Here is a 21,431-nt window from a genome sequence, read left to right as displayed (position 1 = left end):
TCAGTGTTCATGTGTGTTAATATGTGTGTGTGCTCGCACCAAAGCCACGGTAGGACTCTCCTCTAAATCAGCTTCATACTAATCCCAAAACACCAGTCACAATCTATCCTGTACTTGTTTTTAATTGCATTGGATTTATAGTAACCACTTTCAATATATAATATCATATACGTATATGTACAGTTTTCAAATATTTCACAACTCTGTCTGATCGCAAACTGGAATGGAAATACTTTTGCACTGAGAGCATAAACCACAATTTGCAGCAACATTGATTGTCATTAGAGTGAATGTCTTAGTGCTATGTCTTAAGGGCATACTAGGGGCTACACTGAGTTGCCATCAATAAAAAAAAACTGAAAACACACATCTGTGCTAGCAATGTTTCCTGTAGCTATGCAAAATTGGCAAAACATACAAATGGCTCCTTTACATACATGTTTTACTTTTTATATCATTTTATATCATTTATATCATATTATTTTAGGTTATGTAAGCTGCTGGATGATCTGAATTTCCCTCCTAGGGATTAATAAAGTATTTTCTATTCTCTTATATTTAAGTTATGAAATATCTTGGCTACATACAATAGCTAAATAAAACAACCTGAGACAGGTGGAAATTGCTACAATGACTGAAACACTATATTGTATATAAACTGAACACTGTCATCTCATTGCTATTACCCAACCCCTCACTGCTCAATTGTACTGTGCCTTCTTTGTGGGTTTTGCATGTAAAACTGGGAATCTTTTCTGCCATCACTCTTCACTATGTTTGTGGCCTCAGAGCTGACTGTCTCTACATATTTTTGAGATGTTGTTTCTGTAATATCAGATGTTATTCAGCTTCACATTGTGTGTCTACAAAGCTTTGTACTTCTGAACGATGAGTCACTGCTTAATCTGTCAAGATGTCGAAAGAAATTCGTTTTTTTAAGACTGAATACTTGCACATCATCTTATAAAACAGAGCATCCTTCTCACACAGTCTTTTAGTTTTACAAATAGGCTACCTGTTGTGTTATGTGGGCGGTGAAACTTTCTTCTTCTTGTGTTCTCTCACTGAATGTTTCACCCTTCCTTCTGGTTTCTGTAATTACTTCTATTACATTTGCCGTCTTAACCTTGCATTTATCTAGTATGTTAATTAAATATCCAGGTGCTGTGCTGTGTATGAAAACTAGTTACACAATCTGATCACTGGTAATCAGACAAGGCAGAAAGAGGATCCTGGGCTATAAATCTCCCAGAGGTTTGAACAAACTTGTGGCATTAGTGCATAATTAAGGGATCTACGGGGGATACTGTGGTGTTTAATAACTGTGGAGGAAAACACAGAGTAATCTAACAGAATCCCAAAGTGTTCAGTTCTCTTAATGAACTGTACTTGCAGTATAGGATTCTACTTAGCATCTGGTGCAATAACATTTTCAGTAATGCTTCTCTCTCAATAAATAGGCTATTTTAAGGGAAGAAAAGGAGTATGAAAGGCATAAATATTATGTGTGTCTCTCAAGTATTTAGTCAGTGCATTGTGAGCTACATTTTGAGTGGTTATGCGTTATTGATTTGATCCATTCTTTTCGCTTAAAGACAGTTTTTTACCACTTTTTTATTCTGGTAGGAATTTCAGCTTTGTCCTCCTCAGGCTTGAACAGCATTATAAAGGAGGGGAATGAAGATAAATAGGAGAGAACTGGGGTCGAGAGGAAAGATTGAGGAGTGGGGAGAAGAGACACAAAGAGTGAGAGAGAGAGGGGGGTGCAGGATGTCCATAACACACACACACACCTCACACAAGGCAAATCCTGGAGTTTTTTCATTCAATTAGCTTGAGAAAGTTTTGGTTTCAAAGTCAAGTGTGTCACCTGGGACCCAAACCCCAATTCAAACTCCTCCAGACACTGCAGTGTGCCAATTTACGGTCCTAACCTTGGGTCAGAGAGACAGGAGCAAACACACACACACACTAACACAATCACACACAGGCGGACAGGACCCAGTAGTTTAAGGCATTCTTGCAAACAGACACACTTTGCTCCCACTCTTATTTTATAAAGGTCGGTCCCCATGAGCAGCTGTCTGGGAGAATCTAAGTGTCTACTCTGCTCTTCTCAAAACCTTAATGCTATTCTCTCTCTTTCCCTCTCTCCCTCTCTCTCTCCGACACACACACACACACACACACACACACAGTAGGAAAGGTATCAGCTCCTTCCCTGAATGAATCAGTGGCTCTCTGATTACCCTTTCCTTCTTACTCTCTCCGTGACTTTGTGTCTCTGTTTCTGTCCTCACTCCTCTCTCTCCATCCCTTTGTCTCCTTCATTTGCTCTCCCTCCTTCTTTAATCTTTTCATCTTGCTCCTCTGCCTCTGTCTTGCTTTGCGCTTCAACACTTTTTGGTTAATTTTATACTTGCTAATCAAGCCGATCCTCTGCCTCCAACTATTCTTGAAGAGGAGTGAGGAGGAGTTCTCTAGACACTCAAAGAATCATCTTGAACTCGGGAGGAGAAAAAGTAGAAAAACCCTCCTACTGCGATAGTCCCCGAGTGGATTTCAGCCTGGCGGGAAGAGAGTTCCTGGTCTTACTTAATCCAAATGTCTGAGATGTGATTTTCTCTGGTGTTGAAATAATCATCAAATAATCATGGATATATTCTCCAACAACATGAACAAAATCTGTGTTTTAAAGAGACAGCCTGGCCTTTTGGGAAACACTTCGCACTGTCTGGCAGAGGGTTAGGTGAACATCAATACTCCTCTCATGTCTGAGCAGTAAATATGAAGCTCCAGCCAGCCATACATTATCTTAGTCTGACACGGACATGAAATACTAAGAACAGCTAGTCTGGCTCCGCCAAAAGATAACAACATCTGCGCACCATCGAGTTGCAAGTCCTGATTTTCAGGACTTGACATGAGCATCGCCTGCATTCAGACTCAAAAGTAGCAAGGAGTCTTAGCTTAGGAGTGATTCCAGAACACTCTCAGAGAACTCTGAGCAAGGAGTGGACAGAAACTCCTATCTTAGTGAGGAGGTGTGGTTGACCCCCGTTGCTAGGTATGAGTCATCATTTCAAACGCTGTGATTGGTTGATCCTAAAAGTTAGATAAAGAGCACCCGCCCCATGTGTTGAGGCTATAGTCCTCACTGCAGGTGGCCCCGGTTCGAATCCCTTGTGGAGCAGTCCTATCCTGCATGTCATTCTGCCTCTCATTTCCTGTCTCTCTCTCAACTGTTCTGTCAATTAAAGGCCAAAATGCCCAAAAATATACTTTAAAAAAAAGCTAGATAAAAAATATACTTTTGGTGATAATGGGCAAAGGATAGACCCTCAAATCGATAAATTTAACCATAGAATCCAATCTTATGAAGACTGTGTAATTGTAAAAATTATTTCACATGAAAGAAAATATCTGTTAAATGAATAGTAAGCTATACTTTAAAATTATCCTACAAAATGTGTGAAAACTTGCACAGTATTCACATAGTGAAACTTAGATTTATTTGCTTATATTAATTACCATGCTGGTAATTTTTGCACTTTCAACTTTCCAACTCAATTTGGCATTAACAAGAGTAAAATGGCTCAGCTTTCATCAGTGTCTGTGATTGCTGACCGGCCTATAAGAAGCAGTGTTGGTTGGCTTTGAAATCTACCACAAACCAGTGAACAGCAATGGAGAAGAAAAGAACAAGGAAATCCAACTGGACAGAGGAACAGGAACAATGTAGCGTTTCATTAATTCACTGTCATCCAGTGTTTGGAGAATATCTCTCCTGCCTCTTCTGACCACCATTTTGTCCTCTGCTTAGGGAACTCCTAAGCCACTTAAAAGTCCCTAGTTCCCTACTCTTAACAGATCCCACCTTAGGAGCTTAACTTTTAGGAGAAATTCTAAGAAAACATCATGATTCTAAGAATTTTCTTAGAATTTGGCCACTAGGAGCAACTCTTTGCACTAAGAATCTTTAGGAATACGGCCCCAGGACTTGAGTGAATTATTTTTAGCGATTGTGTAACACAATTACTGTGTCACTTTTGTTTAATGTAAAGTTTTTTTATTTGGATGTCAGCTGACTGAGCCACACTGGAGCCCTACTCAGATTTGACTTGGACTTGCAGACTGGGAACTTAAGACTTTAACATAAGGTTTAATGAGTGAACTCCTCCACATCTAAAGCTTCAATATTCATCAATATTATGTGTTTATCTGTGCAGGATATTAAGACGGACAATCCTGGTCTAGTTAACTACAACATTTTGCTACAATAACACAATATATGTGTCAAGCTATGATACATAGCTGCTGACTCCAGTCACACATTTGCCACATAGACTTGAGAGCAGTACACCTTTTGTTACTGTATAAAGCCCAGTTGCAGGAAACATGGCCAGAGTCTCCCCTTCCTGCACAGCACTGAGTGACAGAAGTGTTTCTGTAGAACCTTATAATGTCACAGTGAGGGTGACCTTTGCTCATTTGGATATAAAATGTCACCATGTCATCATTTTATCTAGTAAGATGTTAAACACTGTCATAATCTGTGCACATTAAATATAATCCTATCAATTTGTGAGTTATGGTCAAAAATGTGTTTTGTGAGGTCACAGTGACCTTTGACCAACCGAATCTAATCAGTTCAGTTTTGTAGGAACCTTTAGGAAAATGTCTCATGGAGTTACTGAGATATCACATTTAAGAGATACACAGTCAAATATCCATGCATCCTGCCAATGCTGTCACAGACACCGAACCATAATAAGGTGAAAAACAACTGCCACTCATTATTGTTGTGTGACTGCAATAACCAAATTACTACTTAACTCTTAACAGCTCTGAGGGCCCCTAAAAGTGCTGCTTGGTAATGGCCTTTAGAACAGGAGGAGCTGGCAGCACATTTTATTGGCTTCTCACTTGATGAACACACATGACGCCAGATTTATTGTGTTTTAGCTGTGACTATTACCTGAGATTAAATATATTAAATAATAAAGTAGCATAAGTAAGACATCTCCCTGCAGCTTCAAGCACAGAGAAAAAAAGAGTTATGGCTCTGTCAAGTTTAATTCTCCTGCAGAAAGTTCATGGTTTCCACTAAATGTCTGCTTACTAATAAGACATTTGCCAGAATGCTAAATGTGCTCAGACCCTGTCTTTAAATTTTACTGCTGGTAAAGCCCCATACACATGACTGGAGAACCACTCTCACACACACACACACACACACACTCAAACACACACACAAACACACACAGAGATGGTTTTCCTTCACGCAGGTTGAAGATGTACTGTACACTGCAGCATTATGCTAATGAGCCTCTCTGCTGTCCAATCACACGGTTCACTGACTGAAAGACAGGCCGAGGATGCTGATGGGAAAAAGAGGGAATGATGAAGTAAGAGGAAGACCTGGAAACATGGTGTGGTGGGAAAGGGAGTTGAAGAAGATGGATGAAGGGAGAAGCAACAAGGGCAATCATGGTGAGAAAAATAAGGTACCACCGTTTTCTTTTTCTTTCAGCATTCCTCTGATGTTTATCACCTACCACAAACATGCAATTAGGGATTATTTGGTTTTCCCTTCATCATACATGATACATTTTCACTGAGGTAATTCAAAGTAAGTACTTAATTAAATCTTACATGCCATTTCAGTCATGTATATTGTTTATTTACTGTATTCTGGAGGCCTAGGTGTATTTCATATCACTGCATTTGTATTCACTGTATCACCCTAATTGCTGCATATTGTCTGTTTTCTTCCACATCAAGGGGAAAAGCTGCCTTCTCTAAGCTAGTTAAAAGCTTTTTAGGAGAATCCAAACTGAAGTTGGACTTAATGAGCCTAGAATCACAGTAAATTATGACTTTCTGAGGGCAATTTTAGCTTTAAATGTACTTTTTAAGGATTATTTGCCTGGATGTTTGCATGTGTGTGTACTGCACCTTTTTCTCTGCCTCTTGCTTGGCGTAGTGCAGCAGCAGCGGCTCTCCATGGTTCTGAAAGTACGCTCTCTGACAGCGGTCTGACAGAGCCGGCTCATTAGGCAGGAAGTTGCTGGCCCACACCTATAATGTCAGGGGGAACAAGAAGAAGATGGAGGAAGATGACGATGGGACATGACAAAAAATTCTAGACCCTATCTATAAAGTTAGAGTTATGTCCAGTAGTATTACACTCGGTTTAGAAAATTAAAAGAACCTGTCCACTTTTCCCCCACTTTGCTGAATCCAAATGGCCACATTATACCTGCGATTTGACAGAGTTATATAACAACACTACTCGATAAATACATATTTCAAAGATGGGATTTCTGGGTTCCAAACATCACTTTCATTTTTTTTTCTCTCAGGCTTTTTAGATTGATAAATGGGTTTTCCACTGCATCCACCACTTTCATTTCAGTACAGTGTGAAAATCAACCTGTCCCGTAGACACTAAAATGTAATTGAAATGGGTAATTCATCACAGCGAACAACATCAGCTGGGTACCAGCATAAATGGCCCCTGCAGAAATAAATGTAGGGTCTCGCGGTAGATGAACACAAACCATTTGTCAAAGTTGGAACAGTTGTGCTGATTCACGTGACATTTTCTGACCCTGCTGAAAAATAAGTTACGTATGTTATGTACTAAAATCTTATGTATTTCTGTAAATGACTCAAAACGTGCCAAAATATACTCTCAAATTTGTGGCTGTTTGCTTATGTTGTCATGCAACTGTCAATCAAATCTGTCCATTTACTTTTATGAATCATGATATTATTCCAAACTCGTACCAAAAATTGCATGTTCTCTCTGTGCCTGCGTGGGTTTTCTCTGGGTTTTCAGCTTCTTCCTCCAGTCCAAAGACATGAACACTAGGCTATCTCTAAAATGTCCAGATGGGTGTGTGCAAGCATCGTTTGTCTCTATATGTTGGCCTGTGATACATTGGCTGGGTGTACTGTACATCTTCATCCTATGTCACCTGGGACTGTCTTCAGCCTCCCAATGGCCTTCCATGGTAAAGCACTATAGCAATGGATGTCTGGGAAACAGGACGTGTGACTGTTGTGTGCACTTTCTGATCATATTTGGACTTTGGTGTTTACATGGAACATGGCCATAACAGGTTGCTGATCATGCGCCAACAGGTGTCATTATTTCTCATCATCTCACCCACTATGAGACAGTTCAGGACCTTTCTCTTTTCAGCCAGATTGTCTATAAAGCACTGTGATGGTACTGCAGTAAGCATGTACAACACAACAATTATGTAACACTGACAAAAGTAAAGTATAATACTCAAATAGTGAATTCAAGCTAGCTTCTGCTAAATGAGTTTATACTCTATGTCTATGTCTGAATGGAGAAATAGTAATTAATTAAAAAACAAAACAATACTTAAATTATGAGGTATTTTTATTTTATCAGATACAAAATAAAATACTTGTGTTTCATTTCATTTACAATTACAAAAACAAATACTAAATAACTATGTCGTGCTCGTGCCCAATATTAAAGTCATAGCAGCAGTAGTCAGTGACACACATCTTTTTTTGCTACAATTAACATACTGTAAATGTCAGAGCGACATTTCGTGTGCCCACTGACACAGAAACACACACACACACGCACTGACAAAATCAGTTTCCTGATTGTGGTTAATAACATCTCCAAAAAAATTGAAAAAATTCAGAGCAGTTTTTTTGATGTCTGACTGAGACAAACATATTGTTCACTCTTCTCTCTCATCAGCCACCAACTGGCAGTCTGCACCACGCACTATTCACAACACAAAACTCTGACTTAGTGTGTAAACATCCCTGAAACAATAAAGCATTTGTTGCCCTGAAACAGGGGAGATACTGTAGGTCATTTCATTTGTGGAAACCATTCATCTGTGTCACTCATCTCCACAAACAGCACTGCAGTCCATTTTAAACCATGTTTTGGGGTAAACACGCAAACGCAAAAATAAATTCAGAGAGCTTTTTATGGCCGACACTGAACGTCATGACAGGCATTTAAATAATTTATGTTTGTACTTTATGGTATTTTAATGGATGTAAAAGCAGGCAAAGACTGCCAAATGACTGAGATGTTTGCATATTGTTTGTTAAAGTGGCTCTCCGAGTATGAAATTATACAATTATGCAAAAACTGAAATATTGATTAGTGATTTCTGCATTGGGGGGTGTACATGAGTGTATGTGGGCTGCAGATTGATGTTTTATGCAGGCTAGAAGCTGCTTTGTTTTAAGAGAATTTAGGTCTTTTACGGTATAGTTTTAGTGAAAGGAACATATTTGTGCCACCAAGAGAAGTTTTTTCCAATTATAACATTCCATCGCATCATGAACAGGGTAATAATCAGAGGCATTCTCTGCTGCTTTGAGCAGCACTGCTTCAGGCTGCATGGCAAATTGTTTTCTGATTAAACACTCGTCTTCTCCCCCAGAATGCAGTGCAGGAATCCCACTGTCATAGGCTGCTATGAATGTGCTTTATTTCCTTCTCTCTTCACAAGGCGAAGGGAAAATTAGCAGCATTGACTTCATGGGGGAAATGTAACGAGGGTCCTCTTGATGATCAGCACCCTAAGTACTAAGTGTCCTGCTGGCCTCGCCTCAGGAGCACGTGTCATATACTGCAAATCACCCTCACTTTAGATTCATTTTATTCATGAATACTGAAGCATATGTAATCAGATACAGTAACTGTTAAAAAAAATTGGAAATGATTCCTGTTTCATGGAATTTTTGCCCTGAGTCTTGGTAAGATTCTGTACACAACTGCTGCAAAGATAGTAAACAAATCAGATTGGTGTAATGTTAATATTAATGGCTTCTGAATATTGGCCGCAGGCTACTGCCATGTTTGTAATCATGATCCTGGAAAGACACAAAGATACAGATAATATTGTGTGAATGGTGTGAATATGTGTCAATATTCTACATCTGCAAGCCTCTAGGCATTTGTAATAGTATCGACGCGCCTGCCAGCATCTGTAGCTGTGGGCCTATTTGTACACCTGTTATTGTGTATACACAGATCTATCTCCTTTCCAGCTGCAGACTGCTGCTTCTCAGAGAAAAGTAGAAAGCAAAGATAATGCACTCAATGTCTACCAGGGAGAACTTCTGGAAATGACATGTATTACACTTAACAGCTATTATGAGTGCATCCCTGCTTTTACATTCAGCGTCCGAGTGCTCCTCAACACTGAAATACGTACTTAGGCTGTAAGTATGAACTCAATAACCGTCTGCTCCTGAGAGGCAAATGTTTTCAAACACAATCTATGCACTTCACAGAATATACTTTGGGCTGCTTATATAAAAAGGGGATATTTTTATTCCAGAGGCATAAGTTCGCCCTCCTCCACTTATATGAAAATACATACAGCTCTGTTCCTCTGAGACCAAAGTTATCAGAAGCAACACAGCCTCCAGAACATGATTAACATTTTCTGTTCGTTATTCTTCAAAGTTTTAGATCTATGCTTTATACGTTTTGGCCTGGAGGGTTTGTCTGGCTGTACTCACAGATACACGCACATTAACACTGCTCCTCTCTTGGACTTTGATGTCGTAAGAAAAAGAAATCTGGACTGCAGGAAATAAGAAACAAAACTGCTAAAACTTTTAAAAGGGCTTCAAAGCCTGAATGCAGGTTTCATTTTGTTTTTTGTTTTTTGTTTTTTTTACTGGACAAGATGAAGACAACTCTTTTTTATTTTATTTTTTGACCTGGTAACACACCTGAATATGTACATTATAGGGTTTTTAAACCATCACAAACATAAAGCTGAATGTGTTTGAAGAACCTTCCCGAAGAAACAAATAAATAACTGCTCTCAACGAGGGAAACGTCCTGTGATGGCACACCAGTATGATAGTGTTATTCTAAGGTCACATACTGCCCTCTGCTGTTTATTTCAATATTACAGCCTCAGAAAACTTCAAATACAAAATCCAAGTGGGCTTTTGTTTCTACCTGTCCTGTGAAAGCCAGTTATTTATTTTACCCCAGAAGCCTGAAGTGCCCCTGGATTTGAAATTAACCAAAGAGGAGGAGCATCACTGAGTAAATGCAATCAATTGCTGAGCTGTTACATTACAATAGCATCTTCAATGAGCTCCTCACCATAGTGAAGTAAACTTTTTATAGCTTTTCCATTTCCATTTGCATTTCATCATGTTTTTGTAATGAGCCACTCAACCTTTTTCTGTTTAATATTAAAAGCAAGGTGGTCAAATTAGTGCTATATTTAGTGACGGCAGTGAACAATCAAGACAGAATCCTTAAGTGAATAGTTCAGGATGTTAGGAACAAGATATACCCCATTATTTAGTGAGATTTAGAGGTGCTAATAGGATTTTTGTTTTTTTACTGACTGCCCCTGACTTCAGTCTTTAGGTTAAGTTAAAATATCCAGCTTCATAGTTTCAGGACAAATATGAGAGGTGCGGTATGTACAGGATGTATCTTGTTATGTAACCATCAGCATGAAAGCCCGAAACCTTTTTATTCTGAGTGTCAAACTATTCCTTTAAACATTTTGAAAAAGCAGTAAATGGCTCTGTTTGAGTGCTGTTGAAAGGGGGTTTTGCCTGTTGCCAGTATTTTCCATCTCTATCACAATTAAATTTGTTCACATTTTACTCAGCCTCATCATGAATAAAGTTAAACTTGGTATAACAGCTTCATTCAGAGTGGCTGCTGTGGTCAATCAAAAAGTAATTTGTATTTGCTTGGATAACTGACATGTTATTCTGACAATATTGAAAATGTAATATTTCCCTTTGTCTGCCTTGACTAACCATCCTTCTGTTTGTGTTGTTCTCCCTCCTAATTCTGCTGCTGCTCAGCGTCACACTGTGAGGTGACAGTCTGACAGGAAACATCTCTGTCTCTCTGAGTTGTTAGTCTTGCTTCAATCACCTTACTGAATGGAAAAACATGAAAAGACAATGAACTGCCTGAAGCAGTAATATAGGTGTGACTCTGTATAAAAAGCAATAAAAGGAGGAAATAACACATTCACATGAACGTGCTTACCCAAAATGTGACAAAGGCACACAGTCACTGATGGTTTCAGAATGAAGAGTTAATTAACAGCTTCTATGTTGAGACAAGTCTGGCTCAAAAACATTTCAACACACGTCAACGTCACTCTCAGAGTGAATCCTAAAAGCCAGATGTGCAAATTGGACCAGTGACAGATTGTATTTTGGAAATGTGTGAATATATTTGTTATGTGTCGCTGAAATTGCACAAAGTCCAGACAAGACTGGACTAATTAGAGGTGAATTAGAGGTGAATTACATGTACACTTCAATCAAAAGAACAGCTTGCATGTGTTTGTGCAGCGTGTCATGTGTGTATGTTTCCTACCTGACAGTGAGGATGTGGATTTGAACATCCCATCGTGGCTCCTTTATTCTCAAATATCTACAAACAGAAAATCAGAAAGCAGATTAGTCAAAAGTTTCATCCTTTGCAAGATTGACATTTTACTGATCCTCTGGTTTAAAATATGAGATTTTTCAGAGGAAACTTAAAATACTGGGTTGACCTGTAAATATTATCTAAAATATCAATAGTTTCCATTGCACACACTGGTCAAATTCCTTTGTGGACTTAAAGCAGATATCAGCTTCACGGCCGTTTCGGCTAATGCTGCGTTCAAGGCAGGCTTTTGAAACCGTAAGTTACAGCTTCAAGTCACAACTACGACTTGGTAGCGTTCCAGGTAACCCGTAGCTCGTGTTTTTACCATCCTGTTGTCTGTGAAAGTTCCCTATAACGGCCACTCGTAACTTCCGACCCGTGAACTCGTACCAGATCGAACTGGTATGACTTCACAGGAAGGAAAAACACAAAGTACGAGTTTCTTTGAACGCACCATGAGTTAGCAGCCCCCGCCCTTGTCAGGCATCAATTGGTCCTCGTGCTACGTCACCACATTCACGCGCATCCCTTGGCTGCACACACAGCCCTTCATGCCGTTCTCTCTCCTCATTGGATAACACTTGTATCCCACAAGGAAAATTTTCTCCTCGGGTTACAGCAGAGCAGAGTGACGGAGAGACTCGTGTTTAGGCTGAAATACTTCATGTAAGTGATTGCTGACGGAAAATAGGACTATTTAGGACTTATATTAACAAAAACATTCCACTGATATCTGCTTTAAGAAATGTGTGCTAGCATTCTGTGATTGATCTTTTTTTAACTGACTAAATATGAATACTAAAATACTTTACTCTAAATTTCTCTTTAAAAAAATAGACAAAAATCAATATAGGATGAAAACCACTGGACAACTCGGCATCAACTCAAACTGTAGTTTTATGGCTGTAGCTAATGGCTCATGAGGATCCTCTCCACACTGAGCTGATGAAAAAGCTGTAATTTTCTTTGCATCGCTGTGCATACACATTTTAATGAACATAAACATGTACATCAGCCATTAACCTCGAAATTGACCAGTAAAATATCCCCTGCATGTGATACAGGAAGTGTTTGAAACCTAGCTGTAAAAACTTTGACGTCTTATCTATGTACATTCTCGTCTCGGCTGCTGCTACAGTTTAGATTTGCCACTTTGCCCAGAGGCATCATTAATGTTTCAACTAATCCAATGCGAGACACATTAAAATGAAAAATTTGGAAAATGCAGAAAACCAGATGATCAGTGATGCTGCAGCACAGGGTGAAAAGTTTAGCTCATACAGTTTTACAAATATCCACCCCTGAGGGAGAATTAAATCATAATGTACAAAAATAATTAGAAATGTATATGTGTGTGTGTGCGTGTGTGTCTGTTACCTGAACCCAGGGATAGGTGCTGCCAAGTTCTTCAACAAGCTCTGTCCACTTGTCAATCACCTTGACAACCTCCTCTATTTTCATGAGAGGGAGGGTGACATCAGACCAGGGATGGAAGCACATGACCTTACTGTAGAGCACATGAAGAGAGGACAACAGGGAGGAACAGTCACACATCAGACAGGTTACACAACCTCCACTGTGATTGTTCTGAATGTGATAACTAGTAAATGTTCTGTCTCATCAGTTCAATAGTAAAATGTGATTACTGGACATCTGAAATAAGAATCAAGACTTAGTTAGGATGAATTCAGATATAACTCAGTTCCTCAGAGATCGGCGGTCTCCACAAATACCAACAGCACTGGTAGATAGTTGTAAAGTCTCTGGTGTAAAAACAGATATACAGAGTTGTAAACACAGAGATGCAGTGGATCTTCTCCTTCACCACCCTATAATGAATAGTTAATCCACTGTAAAGTGGTGAAATGAGGTTAGATGAGAGCACACAGTTACTGTATACATTTTTCCTATTACAAGAACAAGACATGTTACGAACACATTCACGTAAAAGTTTCAAACAACGCTCAGCCCTCTGTGGCTGTCACACACCACTGTGTATTGTGCATGTAAGGGAGCACTAACAATGCATAAGCTCTCCCATTAGGCTTCTCCAAGCCATCTATCGACTTTGACAGCAAACAAATGCAACGGTCGATAGCTATAGATCAGAAAGCTGGTTCGAAATGGTTCACGTTCATGACTGAATGCAGCACACTCCCAGGAATAGAGATTTGCAAGATGTAGCCACAGGTAAAGCTCTTATTCCCTGCTTACCAATATACAGCTGCTGAGGCAAATATCACTGCTCAGAAATCTATGTCATAACATCATTCATTCATCTGCAGGGTGTTCTTCTGACACAGAGGGAAACATCCCCATCTGCTGGTGGCATGTTAGAAACACACATTTACATGTACAGTACTTGTGTGTTTTTATGACTTTGTTTTGAAGCCCCATGCAGCTGATTGTGATAATGATGATGATGACAACTAATGAAAGTTGCCTCATGTTGTGTATGCTCTGATTAAACTCATCAGTTCAGATGTAATTAGTGAAAATATGAACATATCATAATAGAAGATGCCTCCATTTAGATACAGCCTCGATTAATTCAAACATTTAGACCGCATATATTATGTTGTATTAAATGTCATGTTAAATGATCATGTGCAGTATCAAACACGTGTTGTCTGATGTTTTGAAACTAACATTTCTCTTCAGCCCCTTAAATAACAAAACTTTATACAATAAGACAGTTGATGTGAACTGATTCAGTGCTGTACAGTGTGTCTGTCACACTAAGCTTTGTTCTTACCAAACGCCTCTGGCGGCTTTAGACTGGAACAACGGGTGTTGTTGTGAGCCTGAAGGAGAAACGGGAAATGTAAGTCATTTCAATACTATTTACTATTTACTGTAACTTCAGACTATAGAGCATGCATTTTTGAAAGCTTTCTTTCTTTCTATTACTAGAAACAATTACTTGTTACTGGTAGTTTCACAGAATCATAAATGAGACTTGCCTGGATCTGGAGCATCCGGTTGAAGAGCAGGGAAATCATTTTCGAAAACAAAAGTGCTGTCATAGTCTGGATTTACCTGAAGGAATAACGACGGACAGACGAAGAGACAAAAATGGGAGAGAAACTCAAAATCCCATTTGTTGTCCAAATTGATTACCTTAAATAAGGCCACATACATCATCTTGGAGCCAACACATCTGTTCATTTATTATACCTATAGTCTTACCTCTCCATTTGCTCGTGTGTTGCCAGGACAGAGGGGATTGCAGGGATCATATCTGGGAATGTGTTCCTCAGGAGGTTTTTCCACCTGACCTGCCCAGGGTCTCTTCATGCGGTGGGCCGACACCAGTACCCAGCTGTCCCGCAGTGGGTTGTAACGCAGGTGCTGGTGTTCTAAGGTATATGAGACATACATTAAGATGAGGCAATGCAATTAAACACACATAAAGAGAGGGTTGGCAAAAATGGGACCTTATTAGTGCAAACTGGAGGAAATTACTGATGTCTCTTGTTGAATGTTGCCAAGCATGGCTTCAATTAATTATTACTTTAATTAGCATTTGTTTTTATTTATCATTGCAAAATAGTAAATCAGTGTAACACTGTGTCAAAAAGACTATCACGCTCACTGCTACACACAATCCGCAAATGAAACACATCCAAAAGCATTCAGGAACAAATGGGTTCCTGCAGTTTCTACATAGCAGTGAGCAACAGGAACTACAGTATAGTCACGAGGCTGCACAGCTGCCTGTCTGCGACTGTAAAGCGATGAGCAGGTCAGTGCAGCCTGACAAATAAGTTGTCACCTTATTTCATGTTACAGCGTTGACATAAAACAAAATACACAAATGAACTCAGGAAACTTGACGTGGAAACGCAACGAGACCAAACTTGAAAAATGTGATATTTTCACTGTAACTAGTGTCGAACGATTCTGCCTCACATTAAAATATAACCAAATTATAAATATAACCACATTTTATGAACAGCTTTGACATTCAGGTAAATACGGCTGGTAAACAGTCCACGAAGCACTGCTCTGACTGCAATAACACTCAAATTTAAGTCATTTGCTGCTACGGTGATACGTTTAAATACAGGACAATTATACAGATCCTTCTTAAAACTGTCAATATTAATGGTAATGTTTAGTGGAGTCATAAAGCCAAGCAGAGTTTAACTGTGTATCATGTGTGTATGTGATTCGGTGTGATTGTAAGTGGTCTACTCGTGTTGCTTTAGGTAAAGTAAACCAGCAGGACTTAGCCTACAACATCTGCACGGAACGATAACAATATTTTCATCAGCTTCTGCTCTTTAACTGTGATGAGCTGACAAACCTTCATACCTTTAGGATCAAAACTGACTTCTTCCTTGACGCTCATGTTGGTCGGTCTGAGAGAACCACTGGCTCCCTCTGAACTTTACAGCCATGAAGAGAGGATCGCCGGCGCAGGTCCACAAATGCATCATTGTCACGTGATTCGTGTAGCCTTCATAGTTTACGGAAGTTCTGAGCCAGGATAGATGCACGGACCAATATCTGGTAATTAAGAGTCGGTTGATGCCTTCATTTACAATGTATAATATAAAAATAACTTTAAGTTAAATCTATGTTTGGACCACACTGCTTTAAAGTGAAGTTACGTAATTTTAAGTAATGTTTCATGCTAAAGAAATCAAAACACCTAAAGTAGGTTTTCCCAGTGTGCTGGCAACCCAGGAGTCGCAGCTGCCGACGCGACCAAATCGGCTTATGATTGGTCCAGTGCTGATGTCCCGCCCCCACCTGAGCAGGAAGAAGCTGTCAGCGGGACTCCACGCCTCCTCTGCTGATGGCGTGTTTGGAGCGACCTGTCTTCCCCCAGTGTGCACATGTAGTGTAAACCCGCCGCCGTGTCTTCGTCTCTGCGTGTTGTTTCAGCCATGTCTGTCGTTAAAACGAGTTTAAGACTGTTCGTGTTGGTCACAGTCTCCGTCCTGGCCGTGCTACTGCTGCGCCACTGGATGGCCACCAAGCAGTACGTCTTCAACAAAGAAGACGTAGCTAAATTGGCCAAACAGTACGCAGGTGAGTTTGTGTTTGAGGAGTGTGGCGCCTAAACAGAGTGCAGACCACCCTGTAAGTCACTCAGGTAGAATATAATTATGACATGTTGACTGTAAATCCCTCTATTCTCAGGACAGGACCATGAGCAGGCCTTCTCCAAAGTGGTGGTGGAGCTCAGGAAGAGGTAACAGCCACAGTATTTCTCACTACAAGTGGGGCAGTTATAGAAACATTGAGAGATGCAACTAATGCAGCTAACATCATTAGTAATTAATATGAGCACTCATCCAAGACATGTGTGGTTGTTTATGCTGAAAGTGATCATTCAAGCACCAGACTGTGACTGAACCATAACCTCCCACTTCAGGACACATAAAACTGTTAAAAGTTTGTTCTATTCAGCCTCAGTGTTTGCAGTCCAATACAAGTCTTCAGTATATAAGTGAACATCTGCCACTTTCTCTGCTTTGGTAAAATTTAAGTATATATATATATATATATATATATATATATATATATATATATATACTTTCATCTTTTTTTATTTTATTTAGTGGTCAAAACATAAAAGGCTGGATCCCAGACGACTACAGTACAGAAACCCAAATGTAATAATATTACTAATACATTACCCAAAGTGGTATAAATAAGACTATAGTAGATTTTGTGTATTATTTGTTTATCAACATTTGTCAACATTCTTTTTGGGTCTTTTGATGGAAGTGGTGAAAACAAGACCTGCATGAGACATGTGATTTAGAGTTTCTTATTTAAAAGTTAGTTGTACTTCCCTGTAAGTATGTACATGTAGGAGGATATCACTTGATAAATGTGTCTCATTGTACATTCCTAGTCTTAATTTAATACTTTTAAGCACTCTAATTCTCTGTAAGACTGGTAAAGGCCACATTTGGAAAGGTGGCCCGAATGAATATTTAGCTACTTTTATTTGATCAATTCCCCAAATGATTAATCTGTGAGCCAAATGTTTTGATCGACTGAGCAATTAAGTCAAAAGTCCTTGAAAGATCCAGCAACACTGCGTCTTTGCATGTAATCCCTTACTGGATCTCTTTAGTTTGTCTGGAATTTGGTTATCTATGTATTAAGTCAACTGTGTGATTTGTATCAATGTTGTTTGGGCACTCAATGTTTCTACAGTTGTTAATAGCTCATGATGTGTGATTGAATCAGGTATCCGGGTCACATCCTGCCAGACGAGGACCTGCAGTGGGTGTTTGTGAATGCTGGAGGTTGGATGGGCTCCATGTGTCTGCTCCATGCCTCGCTTACAGAGTACTTACTACTGTTTGGAACTGCAGTGGATACAGGAGGACACTCAGGTGAGAAAGGAGCAATAAAACAGAGTAATTGCTCCTGCACTTATGTAATAGTAGTTACGCTTGTTTTTTGGATTTGTGTATTAATTTTGCTTCTACTGTATGGCTTCTTTCAGGTCGTTACTGGGCTGAAATTTCTGACACAATCATCTCTGGCAACTTTAGACAGTGGAAGGAGGGGACAACAAAGAGTGAAACATACTACCCTGGTATTACTTTAACACACTGAAACACACTTATCTGAAACATTGTTATAGAGATGTGTCCCTCTTTTTTCATTCAATAATTGATATACACTTCTTTTGAATGACATTTTCTCTTACCTCCCAAATCTCTGTCCCACAGGTGACACCATCGTACACGGTGTGGGCGAGGCAACATCAGTCCAATGGACCGCAGGCACATGGATGGTGGAATATGGCAGAGGTTTCATTCCCTCCACACTGGGATTCGCTCTGGCTGACACCCTGTTCAGCACCCAGGACTTCCTCACGATGTTCTACACCGTACGCGTTTACGTCAAGGGTATGCTGCTGGAGGCTGGTGCGCTGCTTACAGACGCCGGTGTCTTCTGAAGCACAGCTGAGGCTCGGAGAGCTGCACATGGACAGTCTGTAGTTCGCCTCGTCTTGCTGTTTTACCCGTGAACTCTAAAATCTAGCATGGGGAGAAATCTGTGCTGAATAAGTTTAAATATTAAAATGTCTTACCTGAAACTGTAGACAATCCGAGTTTGCTCCCGCACAGTTGATCCCGCCATCTTTCAAATTCTCTCTCATTGTCAAAAGCTTTACAAACTGTGTCTGACTCCACTTCAACCAGTAGTCCTAACATTTACCCTGTGACTTTAAACTGCTGTACTACCCTACCAATACCACCTGACAACTTATCATTCTGAATCTAAGCCATCACATAGTCCCTCAGTGATCCTCAACATCTTAATACACACAGTAAGCATTCCTAAGAGAGCTCAAACTGCCTGAATAGTCACAGTCTTTGGTGCCATGAAAGTACACATCATCCATACTTCATCCGGCTTCAGGAATTGAGGCCTTAAAGCAGAAGTAAGCGGAATGTTTGTGTTAATATACTAAGTCTTAAATAGTTATATCTTCCAACAGCAATCACTTATATAGAGTGTTTGGTCCGAAACACGGATCTGTCAGTCACTCTGCTCTGCTGTAAACTTTCCTTGTATCCTACAACCTTTATCCAATGAGGAGAGAGAACGGCATAAAGGGGCGGTCCTCTCTGTGTGTGCAGCCAAGGGGGCAGTTGCATAGACTGAGGACGATGCGCGTGCATGTGGTGACGTAGGGACGAGGGCGGGGACTGCTAACTCTATCCGCTGACAGGAAGTTAGCCAAAACGACCGGATCGCTTACTTCTGCTTTAACTTCTCCGACTAGTCCAACTACTCCTGCCAAATCTTAGAAAAATAATGCAATATTAAAACCAGGTTTGACTTTTTGCAGCAATCAACAATATTTTAAAAATAATAAGAATCAGAAAACTTGCTGTTGCACATTTGTGGACCAAGGAAATATGTTTAAAGCAAATATGCAATACTTAATTTGGCTTGTGAAATAAATCCAAAATGTAAAGCCAAAGTCACTATTTTCTAAACATCCATGTCATATTTGTATGCATGTGGAGTCCTAGAAAACGAGGACCTCATTTTGAAGACCTGCCTCAGTGGTCTGTTGTTACTATATCAATTATTTTTTTGAAAATTTTGATGAGGGTGAAATGATGTAGAAAGCTGCCTGGATGATGTGTGTGTGTATGTTATGTCCCATCTTGCCCAGTTCTCAGATCCATACCAGCTCGGAGACAGCAGTGGTTTTAATGATTACAGTTACTTTGCTCAACTCTTTTTCAGCAATTTTCACATTTCTCAGTTTTTCATCTCACAATCCCTTTTTTTTTTTTTTTTTTTGAACAAGAGTTTCAATCATGTATCTTCTCCCTACCATTTAGCATCAATGAAATGTATAATGTTTGTAAACCTGCTTTTCTTTTTAGCTTAACATTAACACTACAAACTTTGGTAACTTATGTGTTATACTGTAACTCTACATGTTTCATCCATTCATTTAATTGGATGGATCAAATTTGTAAAACATGACCTCATTCAATAACTGTGGTTTCTTGACATTAAGTAGACATGGCACATTATTTTTTGGAAATGTAACTAGAAATAGATTTGAATGATCAACTAAACTACAATGGTACAGTTTCCTCAGCCTGTGTTCATCGTCTTGAAACTTGCACTAGCCCCACAGGGCAAAAAACTAAGCACTATCCACCAGCCTCCATAGTTACACATTTTAACAGTCCTGAGCAGAAATGGCAGAAAATTATTTTAGGAAATCATCTTGGTGTATTTCACTAGAAATTGTACTGTAAAAGCAAATGACTGCTGCTGTGTCTGCCATTTCCTGATAAAACAGCCTTATTCTACACACATGGTTTCCATGGGAGTGAAAACATACAGCAAAACAAAATGCAAGATGGACAGAACACTTAATACTGTAACTGAAATGCTGATGTGTGGATGTGCAATTTACTGTGAGATGAGGGTGAAAACTGACAGTCCTGGAAGAAATAAATGTTTTTAAAGGAAAATTAGTCCAGCCTGTTTTCATTGTTACTGTACTTTGTGTACACTATCAAGATCAATGTGAAAAAAAACTCACCTTTGCTGTAGCCATAGCACGGATGGGATTTAGAGGTCAACTCAAGCCACGAGGACCACATGTTACCATGATTCAGCACTACCTTGTTTATCACAGGAGTCTCAACACACTTGATTTTCCATTGTATAGGATATCACTGCATAATTCATCACCCTTGCCCTTGCTCTAGAAAACAAAACAAAACAAACCATTTGGGGTAATTTTAGCAGGTAAATAGAATGTGAGTGAAATCACAAAAGTGACCTTATATAAAGAAGGAAAAAAAGATGGCGAGGTTGGAGATGAGATTAGAGATTGTGAGAAGGTGGAGGGACGGTGTTATTCAATAAAACAGGCCAACAGAAAAGAAGATAGACACATCCGTCCTCATCTCCGTCTGTAAATGCCAAGAGGATGCACACAAGCTGATCTGTTGTCATCATATCCATGAGAGGTCTAGGTGATGATGATTGAAGTGTGTGTATTTCACAAGGGTGTGTATTTGCTTATACCTGCTTTAGTGTGTGTGTGTATGTGAATGTGAACGTTCATGCCTGTGTATGCGTTCTAAATATATATCAACTCTGTGGTGTTCCTGTTCCCTGCCTATCAATCCATCTCTACATGTGTGTTACCATATTACCACAGTTATAGATTTAATGTCAGCCTAACAAACTGCCCGACCCCTCTGCCCTCTTCCTCTTTAAGCCCTTTAAAGGAGATGTATTCAGAATCGAAGACAGGCGGCTGATGCTGAAATACCAGCGTGCTCAGGCTGCAGCCACACCTTAATGGCACAGACGACGGCCTCTTTGACTAATCGCTTTGGCTCCTTCCAGGCTGATGATATCCTCCCACATGTTGGCCTGTGCAAATATATCATTTAGTTTGAGATGTAAGCAGAAAATATCACATGGGGTGGATACATGGAGAAAGCACTCC

At 39.6% G+C, this 21,431-nt stretch overlaps 2 protein-coding genes across 2 annotated transcripts in view; one reads left to right on the top strand and one right to left on the bottom strand.

Annotated features, from left to right (window-relative positions):
• galt (galactose-1-phosphate uridylyltransferase) overlaps nt 1–15,938 on the bottom strand; it is a 32,137-nt gene extending 16,199 nt beyond the window's left edge. Inside the window, exons 1-7 of the mRNA XM_083983507.1 lie at nt 15,770–15,938; nt 14,642–14,811; nt 14,416–14,491; nt 14,208–14,256; nt 12,830–12,959; nt 11,396–11,452; nt 5,959–6,081 (exon numbers count right to left, since the gene is read on the bottom strand). Of these exons, the coding sequence (XP_083839633.1) occupies nt 5,959–6,081; nt 11,396–11,452; nt 12,830–12,959; nt 14,208–14,256; nt 14,416–14,491; nt 14,642–14,811; nt 15,770–15,806 (642 nt within the window). The 5' untranslated portion in view covers nt 15,807–15,938. The remainder of the gene's footprint in view (nt 1–5,958; nt 6,082–11,395; nt 11,453–12,829; nt 12,960–14,207; nt 14,257–14,415; nt 14,492–14,641; nt 14,812–15,769) is intronic.
• A 211-nt stretch (nt 15,939–16,149) lies between these two features.
• sigmar1 (sigma non-opioid intracellular receptor 1) lies at nt 16,150–20,052 on the top strand. The gene is made up of 5 exons (XM_083983508.1): nt 16,150–16,492; nt 16,604–16,655; nt 17,666–17,814; nt 17,928–18,020; nt 18,157–20,052. The coding sequence occupies exons 1-5, from the start codon at nt 16,348–16,350 to the stop codon at nt 18,384–18,386; spliced, it is 669 nt and encodes a 222-aa protein (XP_083839634.1). The 5' UTR covers nt 16,150–16,347; the 3' UTR covers nt 18,387–20,052.
• The last annotated feature ends 1,379 nt before the right edge of the window (nt 20,053–21,431 follow it).

The sequence above is a fragment of the Trachurus trachurus genome (genome assembly GCF_905171665.1).
Source record: "Trachurus trachurus genome assembly, chromosome: 12".
In the NCBI taxonomy this organism is placed as follows: domain Eukaryota; kingdom Metazoa; phylum Chordata; class Actinopteri; order Carangiformes; family Carangidae; genus Trachurus; species Trachurus trachurus.
The sequence above is the reverse complement of the archived record's forward strand: the minus strand, read 5'-3'. Positions and strand labels throughout refer to the sequence as shown.

Coding starts and splice junctions, on each gene's coding strand:
- sigmar1 (XM_083983508.1), top strand. CDS start 16,348: ATGTCTGTCGTTAAAACGAGTTTAAGACTGTTCGTGTTGGTCACAGTC. Junction 16,493..16,603: donor ATTGGCCAAACAGTACGCAG/GTGAGTTTGTGT, acceptor CTCTATTCTCAG/GACAGGACCATGAGCAGGCC. Junction 18,021..18,156: donor GAGTGAAACATACTACCCTG/GTATTACTTTAA, acceptor TCTGTCCCACAG/GTGACACCATCGTACACGGT.